At 37.7% G+C, this 11740-nt stretch overlaps 1 protein-coding gene across 1 annotated transcript in view; it reads left to right on the top strand.

Annotated features, from left to right (window-relative positions):
• The window catches only part of LOC102815031 (chromosome unknown open reading frame, human C10orf107), a gene marked incomplete at its 5' end in the record, with an annotated part of 143146 nt that overhangs the window by 124788 nt on the left and 6618 nt on the right, over positions 1-11740 (top strand). The window contains one exon of the mRNA XM_006835802.1: positions 11285-11407. Within this exon, the coding sequence (XP_006835865.1) occupies positions 11285-11407 (123 nt within the window). The remainder of the gene's footprint in view (positions 1-11284; positions 11408-11740) is intronic.

The raw sequence follows: 11740 nt of genomic DNA on the forward strand, positions 1-11740 counted from the left end.
GCCAAAAGAACAAACAGATCTGTATTGGAAGAAGTGCAACCAGAGTGCTCCTTAGAGGCCAAGATGGCCAAACTTCGTCTCTCATACTTAGGACATATTGTCAGGAGGGAGCAGTCGCTGGAGAAGGATATCATGTTTGGTAAGGTGGAGGGTCAGAGAAAAAGAGGAAGACCCCTGACAAGATGGATTGGCCAAGTGGTAGCTTCAATGGACTCAAGCGTGGCAACAGTACTGAGGTTGTCCCAGGATCGGGCAGTGTTTCATTCTGCTGTGCATAAGGTTGCTATGGGTTGGTACTGACTCGATGGCATCTAACAGCAACAACAATAGGATCAAGATCTAGTGGTACTGAAGGAATAAGTCCAAGGGGCACTGAATACATTGGCAAAGAACAAGGCTCCAGGAATTGATGGAACACAAATTGAAATCTTTCAACAAATTGATGCAGCACTGGAGGCACTCATTCATCTATACCAAGAAAATTGACAGACAGCTACCTTGTCAACCAATTGGAAGACATCCATATTTTTTGATCCAAAGATTGATGACCCAACGGTATATGGAAATCTTTGGACAATATCATTAATATCATTTGCAAGTAAAATTTTTCTAAAGGTGAGTCAGAAAGGTTTGCAACTGCCAGAGGTTCATGCCAGATTCAAACGAGAACATGGAACGAGGGATATCTTTGCTGACATCAGATGGATCTTGGCTGAAAGCAAAGAATACCATAAAGATGTTTACCTGTGCTTTACTGACAATGCAACTGCTTTCAACTATGGACAACATTGCTGAAAATAAGTATTGTGGAACACTTAATTGTGCTCATGAGGAACCTGTACAAAGAACAAGAAGCAAACAGAACAAGGGGATACCGAATGGTTTAAAATCAGGAAAAGTGTATGTCGGGATGTATGCTTTCACCATATTTGTTCAGTCTGTATGATAATCAAATAATACAAGTAACTGGATTATATGAAGAAAAATATGACACCAGAATTGGAGGAAGACTCATTAGCAACCTGTGATACACAAATGATACAACCTTGCTTGCTGAAAGTAAAGAGGATTTAAAATACTTACTGATGAAAATCAAAGACCACAGCCTTCAATATGGGTTGCACCTCAATGTAAATAAAACAAAAATCTTCACCACTAGGCCAATAAATAACATCATGATAAATTACAAAAATATTGAAGTTGTCAAAGACTTCATTTTGCTAGGATCAACCATCAGCGTTCATGGAAGCAGCAGTCAAGAAGTCAGACGCTTTATTGAATTGAGTGAATCTGTTGCTCAAGACTTTAAAGTGCTCAAGAGCAAATATGTTAGTTTGAGGAATAAGGTGCTCCTGACCCAGGCCTTAGTATTTTCAGTAGCCTCATATGCATGTGAAATTTGGACAATGAATAAGGAAATCTGTAGAAGAATTGATGCATTTGAGTTGTGGTGTTGGAGAAGAATATTGAAAGTACCACATACTGCCAGAAGAACAAACAAATGTGTGTTGGGAGAAGCACAGCCAGAATGCTCTTTAGAAGCCAGGATGGCAAGTCTTCATCTCTCATGCTTCAGGCATATTATCAGGAGAGACCAGTCCCTGGAGAACCACATCATTCTAGGTAAAGTGAAGGGTCAGCAAAAAATAGGAGGACCCCTAACGAGATGGACTGGCACAGTGGGAACTCTGTAATGGGCTCAAGTTTAGAAATAATTGTGTTGTTGGCATAGGACCAGGCAGTGTTTTGTTCTGTTGTGCACAAAGTCACTGTGAGTTGGAACAGACTCAACAGCACCTAACCACAACAACATAACAGGTGTTACTAGAACAGAAATATCAAAGTGAATGGATTTCTTGTTGTTGTATTGTTGTTAAGTGTTGTCGAGTGGGTTCCAAATCATAGCAGTCATGTACAGTGTTACCAAGGCTTTAAATCTTTGCAGGAGCAGATAGCTCACCTTTTTCCAGAGGAGTATATTGTGGACTCAAGCAGCTGACCTTGTAATTTGCAGTCCCGTGTTTATCCTATAGAACCACCACGCTCCCATGGATGGCTTAGCAAACTGAATTTTATCCTTTCGCAGTTTAGGAGACTAGAAATTCAAATTCAGGGCACCAGATCTAGGAGGAAAATTTCTCTCTGTGCTGGCTCGGGAAAGGTCCTTGTCTCCTTGCAACATCTGTGGACCTGTCATCCCTTGGAGATGTCCACGAGTCTTGGATTCTTCTTCTCCGGAGTCTCGGAGGTTCTCAGCACAGAGACCCTGGGTTTCCTTTCTGGATGATAGTTGGTTTGCCTCTGTCTCCTTTTATGTCTTGTAAGATAAAAGATGATGCAGGCCACATTCCAAGATCAGAGCTGTGATCTGAGTAAAGATATTGCACCCCACCAATACCCCTGTCAGCCCTGGTGTAGCAGAGTAGGATAAGCACTGGATTGCTAACAGCTAGGTCTTCAGTTCAAACTTACTTGTTGCTCTGTGAATCTCTACACAGTGTGGTGATGAGTCAGAACCGACCCCAGGGCATACAACAATAACCTTATCCCCTTTACAACTGATTGGTTGATCACATCAAATCAAATCATGATTTTATCATCACATAACTGCCTAATTATATCATTACATAACTGCCAACCCATTGAGAATCATAGACTAGCCAATGGTACATTTTGACAATAGTGTGGGATAGCTGTTTAATATTTTAGAGACCATGACTACATAGATACAAATAATGGCAGGTACTCCCTGACAAAGTCTTTTGAGTTAATTGCACTGCTTGGGCACTATTAACAATCACATCTAGAAATACCAGGAAACAAGGTCATCAATTTTAGTACTCTCGTCTGTTCCAATGCTGACAGTATAAAGAGGATCCTTTCAATAATAATAGTAATTATAAATAATAATAATAATACATCTTGGGGTTTAATAATGCCTCTGCTTTGAAGAACTCCCGGCATTTTCATACATATTACCTAATTTGTGCTTGAAATAATTCGATGAAGTAACCAGGTAGCAATTATCACTACCCTCCTTTTACAGATACATAAACTGAGGCCTAGGGATTTTCTTAGCATGACACAATTAGGAATAGAGCCAAGTCTAGAGCCCATAATTCAGATCTAGCTTCCTGATTATTGCCATCTTTAGGAAATATCTGAGTAATCTGAAGAGCTGTTTTAACCCTCAGGAAATGTTTGTACCACAGCGAGATCAAAACAGTTTTCCTTTCTTTTAAATTGCATTTACACTTGGAGAAAGTACTGTCTTTCAGATTCATTAGAGAGGATTTTATTGTTTCAGGTCATTAAATAGGCATACTCAGATTTCTTTTCAAATTGTGCTGTTCGCCCTAAACTGAAGTACACTTGAAAATACTAAAGATGTCTAAAATTCTCTGAAATCAGTTTCTTTAATTATCTAACATTTTTTTTTTAATTTCAAACCCAAATTAAACAAGATTGAATCAAGATATATAAATAAAAATGGACACAAGGTGTTAACTGGAGTGTCCTAGCCAGATTGCAAATTGGTTTACTGTGGCATGCCAACTTAAATTCCTTCTTGCAGCTTCAGCTAAAATGGATAGTCTTAATTTCCTGTCCTGACTTGTTGTACTGTGTTACCGTTCAATGTTTAGGTGATTAGCATGTGGGGAGTTGATGGTCTCAAAGCTCTGTTAAGTTATAAATGTTCAAGCTACCAGTAGGCTGTGGATAAAAATAGAAGTTGCTATTAGATGTCTATTCATACCCTGCAGAAGCAACATTTTGAACCTTTTCAAAATGTAAATACTGCATATTAAGCACAGAAAAGAAAATTAATGTGCTACATTTGCAAATTTATTTCCAAGTCAAAAATGCAAAGGAGGAGGAGGGCTCTTGTAGCAGAATTGATATTCTACATCTATAACATGTATTAAGAAGTTTGTAATGGTCCATGAAAGAAAAATACTCTTGAAATGAATTGATTAAAGTTTCTCTGATAATTTTAGCTTTTACATTTCCTCTCTTCTCATTGTAAATTTATGGCCACATTATGACATTAGCCGTGTTGATTGCATCTTGCAGGTGGCATTCATATGTTGTGACTTTATGTGGAGTATATTGTGGGCAAAGGGTTACAATTTTTGGTTAAAAATTTCCAGAACCCTACAAGTACTTCAAAATTAGACTTGCAAATAGAAATACCTTTTTTTTTCAAGGGGGAAAAGAAGTTAAAATATTACAGAAATGTCCATGCCTTTTTCCTTTGCTAAAATTGGGGAAAGTGTACAAATTAAAATTGTCTTTCTGAAACTTTTACATTTTTTAGAAAGTTCTGGTTTACATATGAAGTCATCAAACTGACAAATCCAAACAAATGTCTTTTTAAAGCAAACCAGCTTTTTGTCTGTAGCTCAAGAAAGGTTGAGCAGATTTATCTTGCTTATTTCAAGATAAAGGAAAGTCGTAATCTCAATGACATTTTTTATATCTTGAATAATTAAATAATCAAATTTGGTGATCTAGAATTTGCCACTTAACTATAGAGTTTAACAGTAACAGATTCTACACACGGAGTTAGAGACATTATTTCTCGAACAAATCATTTCTAAAGAAACATCAATAAACACAAGCTAATAAAATTTATAACATTAATGCATAGAGTGGAAAAAGATAGTATGAAATATACAATATTAAGCTAAAATCTCAAACATGACAAGGTGTGAAAGGAGCTAGTAATTCCTACAAGCATGTTTTTAGATCTAAGCTGACCCGGTACTTAGTCCAAGAGAGTTCAAATTCCCTGTCATACATACATATATATGTGTTGTTGTTAAGTGCCGTTGAGTCTGTTTCAACCTATAGAGACTCTGTATAGGGTTTCCGGGGAGCAGCTGATGAGCTTGAACCGGCAACCTTGCAATTCAAGCCAACTTTGCAGTTCAGTGCATTAACCCACAGCACCACACTAAGACTCTGACTGTCTCTCTCTCTCTCTCTCAATCTCTCTGTCTCTCTGTCTCTCTCTCTCTCTCTCTTTCTCTCTCTCTCTCTCTCTCTCTCTCTCTCTCTATATATATATATATATATATTATATATTTTTTAATTGACTATGTATATATTTTGTTGACTACATATATATTCCCATGGTAGATGTCCATTTCATATTGAGTATGTAATTTCTTAAAATATTTCTAGTGAGTTCATTTGGCTTATAAGTAAGGAGCTCAAATTCTTTAAATCTACATAATGTTCAGCAATGAAATTTTGTACTTATGAGTATTAAATTATGCCAAAAAGCCATTTACTTGATATTCCTTAAATACCACAGCACAATTCAACTAAAGCTTTGATTGTAAACCATCTTAAATAACACCAATGCAATGTGCACATAATGAATAATATAAGTAACTTAATTTTCATGTAACAGATAACATCTGGGGGAAATGTATATTGGTAAGTTATGCAAAACTAATTTTCTAGCGACCACATCTGTAGTTGTTATTTATTGTATGCTCACTTAACAGTCAATTATTCTGTTTGGAAATCTATTCTCTTCTTTATTATAGCTTTTAATGTACTCACCTTGGTTCAAATGGTCTGCTCATTATCAGAAAAAATATAAACGGCATTCACATGGAACGACATGATTGTTTTTATTATATCCATTTGTGTGCAAGCATTCAAAAATGGCAAGAGAAACACATTTATTGCTTTACATTCAACGTAATATTTAGGGGGTATTTGAAAGTCAAGCAAAACCAATCATTTGGCCAAATGGATGTATGTGTATAATCAGAAACTCCTGATTTTTAATCTCAGCATTAGGCCTCAGACAAGTCACTTAAGCCCTTTCCCTTTGTTTCCTGATCTGAAGATTGTGGGTGCCACTCTCATACAGAACAAGGGGGTTGCTAAGTCAGGGTACCAAATAGGAGTGTTTTTTTAATAAACATACTTGATCCGTTTTCTGTTTTTATTTTTCCAGATTTAAGAGGTAACATATTAGACTTTTGAGGAAAAAAATATGAGACAATTAGAATTCTACAGGAATTATAAAAATAGTTATAAAACTAGCTTTATTTAATTTGCTTCAACTATTCATAGACTTGAGGAAATTATAATGTTCTTTCAGAAAATCTAACTTAATAAAGCTGACCATGTCTCTCTGTTTTAAATAGATTTTATTACAGAACCAATGATGTTGTAAAACATGAGGTTTTGTTGAAAAAAAAATACAAAGGCCTAATTGTAATTTTTTAAAGAAAGTATTGCATCAGGCGGTCTCATTTAAGCATATTTGCTAGCTCTGTGCTCTTGCCACATTTATTGATTCCAATTTTTCTTGAACTTGTTATTTTAAAAGACAATTTGGCGAGGATGTGGATGACTATGACATTTCTGAGCACTGTCTTTATTTCAAACTGTATATTTGATAATGTAATACCTTATTATTAATAAGAAGACTTCATATGTTCCCTTGTCTAAAATCAGGGCATTTATTAATCTTACAATATTTTAGTAGCATTGTTGTTATTGTTAAGTGCCATCAAATTGGTTCTGACTCATAGCAACCCTGTGTAGAGAGTCCAAGGAGCCACCAATCTCCTGGTTAGCAGTCATGTGCTTATCCCACAGAGACCAGACCACTATTGTTGTTGTTAGGTGCCATCATGTCGGTACTGACTCACAGCGACCCTATGCATAACAGAACGAAACATTGCCCGGTCCTGTGTCAACCTCACAATTGTTACCATGCTTGAGCTCATTTTGAGGCTTGAGCCCAGCTTGATGCTGCCACTTCTCGCTGGGGGTCTTCCTCTTTTTCTCTGACCCTCCACCTTACCAAACATGCTATCCTTCTCCAGCGACTGCTCCCGCCTGACAATATGTCCAAAGTATGAGACACGAAGTTTGGCCATCTTGGACTCCAAGGAACACTCTGGCTGCACTTCTTCCAAAACGGATCTATTGGTTCTTTTGGCAGTCCATGGCACTTTCAGTATTCTCCTCCAACACCATAATTCAAAGGCATCAATTCTTCCATGGTCTTCCTGTCCAGCTTTCGCATGCATTTGAGGTTATTGAAAACACCATGGCTTGGGTCAGGCGCACCTTAGTCCTCAAGTTGACATCTTTGCTGTTCAACACTTTAAAAAGGTCTTGTGCAGCAGATTTGCCTAATCCAATACGTCATTTGATTTCTTGACTGTTGCTTCCATGAGTGTTGATCCAAGAAGAATGAAGTCCTTGACAACTTTAATCTTTTCTCCGTTGATAAGAATGTTGTTTATTTGTGCAGTGTTTTTTGTTTTCTTTACATTGAGATGCAATCCATACCTAAGGCTGTGCTCTTTGATCTTCATCAGTAAATATTTTAAGTCCTCTTCACTTTCAGCAAGCAAGGTTGTATCATCTGCATATCACAGGTAGTTAATGAGTCTTCCTCCAATCCTGATGCCTGATCCCAGCTTCTCATATTATTTGCTCAGCATACAGGTTGAGTAAGCATGGTGAAAGAATACAACCCTGTCGTATACCTTTATTAATTTTAAACCATTCAGTGTTCCCATGTTCTGTTCAAAAAACTGCCTCTTGATCCATGTACAGATTCTCCATGAGCACAATTAAATGTTCAGAAATACTCATACTTCACAATGCTGGCCATAGCTTGTCATGATCCACACAATCAAAAGCCTTTGCATAGTCAATAAAGCACAGGTAATCGTCTTTCTGATATTGTCTGCTTTCAGCCAAGATCCATCGGACATCAGCAATGATATCCCTCATTCCATGGTGTCTTCTGAATCTGGCTTGAACCTATGGAAGTTCTCTGTCAATGTATGCTTTCAGCCATTACTTTACTGTAGGTAAACATAATTCTTCATGGAAGTAAAAACAACCACAGTGTGGTTCAACAACAGCAAAACACCCTGAAGTAAAGAAATTTCTCATCCTCAGTTTTTGTGCACAGATTAAATCAAACCAGTAGCTATATGACCTACATTTATAAAAATTAAAGAAGAGAAAAGCCTGTTTTCAGCTAAAACTTCAGGTTTGGGAGATGTATGTGAGCTTCACGCAACCAACCAAATGATGATGTGGAGCTCAGGAGTTCTGAGTTGTCGACCTACTGCCCAGTACACTTAGACACACCCACAGCACACATACATAAAAATATACACTTCACAGTGCAAAGACCAGGAAAACTGAGTAGCAGACAATTAATTCAGAAGAGCCTTATAAAGAAATCCATGAAGGTATGAATAAGAGTGGGGAAGGGTCTAAGGGATGGATGATAAACTTACACACAAATAACACTTGCGCTTAAGAGTATCACCAGGCAAATGACGAGGCCCTGGGTGGTACACTTGGTCAATGCAGTAGATTGCTACTAAAGAGTTGGGTCTACCCAGAGAGTTCTCAGAAGAAGGCCCAGTGATCTACTTCTGAAAAGTCAGCCACATTGAAAATTCTGTGGAGCTCCGTTCTACTATAACATGCATGTGGCCATCATGAGTCGGTGTTAATGGAGTGACTTGTGCACCCCCCAAATACGAGAGGTCTTCAAAAGTTCATGGAAAATATCCATTATCCTTTATCCCATTTTTATACAAACTTGTTGAATCCCCTTCATGGGTCAACTTGGTTACTCAGTGATGCTCAGTATTATATAATTATTCTCCATTTTATGATCAGATGTAATTAACATATGCATTGCAAAGCCTAACCTCTGTGATTTTAATGATGCAGTATTGTTATTGTTAAGTGCCTTTGAGTTGGTTCTGACTCATAGTGACCCAATATAGGGTTTCTGTGGAGCAACTGGTGAACTTGCAACACCGACCTTGAAATCCAGTGCTTTATCCCACAGCACCACACCATGACTCTGATGAAGTATTGTTGTTGTGAAGTGCTGTTGAGTTGGTTCCGACCCATAGCAACCCTGTATAGGATTTCCGAGGAGTACCTGGTGAGCTTGAACCACCGACCTTGCAGTTCAAATGGCTTTGCAGTCTGGTGCCTTAACCCACAGCGCCACATCACGACTCCATGATGCAGTATTAGAGGCAGTTATATTAATGAGACAGGATATAACTTACAAGTTACATTTTGAGTCAATCTCTTTTGAGTTATAGAAGAGATGTAAAAAGTGAGCAGAGATCAAGGGGCCTCCTACCACCAAGGAAGAAGAGCCAGGAGCTGAGTAAATGCATTGAAGACAGGAACCCTGTGCTGAGAACCACCTAGACCCAGAGCAAGACAGATGTCAAGATACGTGGAAATCTCCAAGGAATGCTGGGCCCAGAGATGTTGAAAGGAGTCAAGGACCTTCTCCCAGAACAAACAGAGAGAGAAAGCCTTCCCCTAGAACCAGTGTCCTGAATTTGGATGTTTAGCTTCCTAACTGTAAAAGAATAAATGTCTGTTTGTTAAAGTCATCCATTTATGGTATCCTGCTATAGCAGCGCTACATGAACTAAGATAGCCGATTAACTTGACAGCAACTGGTTGGCCTTCTCAGATGGAAGAAAGGACTCAAGTGGACAGATGATAGAATCTACTAATACTGGGATGGAGAGGCAATCAATTGAGAAATTCTGCTGGGAATAAGAACAAAATAGCAGAAAGACCTGTATACATGGAAAAGACAAATATGACAATAAAAGAGATGGTAACATTCTGCTTCATTAAAAAAAAAAAAAAAAAACCAATAACTTCATTACAACCTTGCATTAAGCCTATAGTGTTCCCTAAACTCTGTTCAAGTCCTTTTCTCTGTTTTTTGATTCTTTTGAAGTCGTGCTCACCTCCTTAAGCTTTCTTTTTCTTGTACAATACAATTGATATCAATAAGGAAATGCCTCATCTGATCTTCCCTTGTCTCTGAATTCCCATGTGCAGCTCAATAAAATATGTTTAGCTATTTCGTTTTAGAATTCCTGGTGTGACACTATATGATAATCACTGGACCGCCTGGTCAGTTTGAACTGAAAGGTTGGCAGTTCAAACCCATCTGTCGCTCCTCGGAAACCCTATACAAGGTTGCTATGAGACAAAAGTGACTCAACAGCACTTAACAACAACAACATTCTATTTTAACTGGTAAAATAAAGAGCAATGAAAAATGTGAAAGTTTGTAAAACAAGAGTGGAAAAAATAGAAATAATTTTGGGGAAGATGAAAATGCTTGTATGACTCACTGAGAAAAAAAAATAATGGCTGATGAATATAATGAGAGAAAAGAACAATCCTAATATATTTTCTCAGTATTTTATTTTCTCAGTGTTTTATTAACATTGAGTCGCCTTAAGATAAACAATCTAAAAAGATGTCATCTAATAAAATCAAAATTATTGCTTAGTAATGGCAATAATTTCCAAGTATGGGAACATGCTGACATCTTACAGTTTACTGAAATCTGCCTAGGTCAGGATGTCAGCACAGCAAATTTTACTCCCAGCCATGTCAGTAAGTTATCATCTAACCTTAAGCCAATCATTTAACTTCCATGTTTTCACATTTTCTTGCCTATAAAATTAGAACACTTCAGTGCCTCTAAATATTTATACCAAGCAGAAACGTTCTATAAAATCAAGTTAAAATTACTAATAGGAATCCAAAGGAAAATATATGGCATTATTTTAGATATGGTGATATCTTTGATTGCAGTAAATTCTTAAAGCCTACCTGAATTTCGTTTTTAAAAATCAGTGATCATATTTAATATGCACATTTACTTAAAATATTGTGGAGAAGTTAGAAATGAATGTACTATGATTTCAGGGGGGGTTGTGGGTCTCACAGGTTGGTAATAGTTTGTTGAATATATGAATCTCCAGAGTTTGGTCTTCAAAATTAATGGTCTTAAACCACAAAGTATGTTGTTGTTGTTATGTGCTGTGGAGTCGGTTCCGACTCATAGCGACCCTATACAGGGTTTCCGGGGCTGTAAATCTTTACAGGAGCAAAAAGCCTCATCTTTCTAATGCAGAACAGCTGGTAGTTTCAAACTGCTGACCTTGCGGTTGACAGCCAATTCATAACCACTATGCTACCAGAGCTCCTTAAACCACAGAGTTTAGAAAGAGATTAAAACAATGGAAGGGACAAAAAGCTAATTGAAAGGTATCGAATGCAAAAAGCCCTAGAGAATCAAGGCAGGTAAATTCAAGAATTCACACAAGAGAAGATGATAAACTTGAAACTATGCTACATTTATAAGGGAATCAGCTGAAATTGTGGTCAGCCACCAAAGACAATGTCAAACTACAGCTCTTTTCTTCCCCTCCAGCAAGTGATGGAGGTTGTAAAGCCTGCAGATAGCCCTTTCCCAGCTCCTCTGGAAGAAGGAATCTCATTGGATATTTTCTCAACATTCATCATGCCACCCCCAGCATCTGTTACAGAAATGGAGGTATGTTTCCTTTTCCTCCTCCTTCTCTTCTTCCTCCTTTGCTTCTCCTCCTCCTCCTCCTCTTCATTCTTATTCTAACTCACCCCACTTCAAACTTATATTCTCTGGATTGGGGTGGAAGGGAAAGGAATATGCTTCCAGTTGTTGTTTTTTTTTTCCTTCTGATTTTCCTAAACAAATACGAATATTTCTTTTAGTGTTGGTTCACAGCTGGACTAGTTGAGAATGGCTTGACAATTTTAATCCTTTCCACCCCATCCTCCGTAATCTCCACTATTGTTGTTGTTGTTAAGTGCCATCAAGTCGATTCCGACCCATAGTGACCCTGTATAC

Source organism: Chrysochloris asiatica, unplaced genomic scaffold (genome assembly GCF_000296735.1).
Source record: "Chrysochloris asiatica unplaced genomic scaffold, ChrAsi1.0 scaffold00020, whole genome shotgun sequence".
Taxonomy (NCBI): Eukaryota; Metazoa; Chordata; class Mammalia; order Afrosoricida; family Chrysochloridae; genus Chrysochloris; species Chrysochloris asiatica.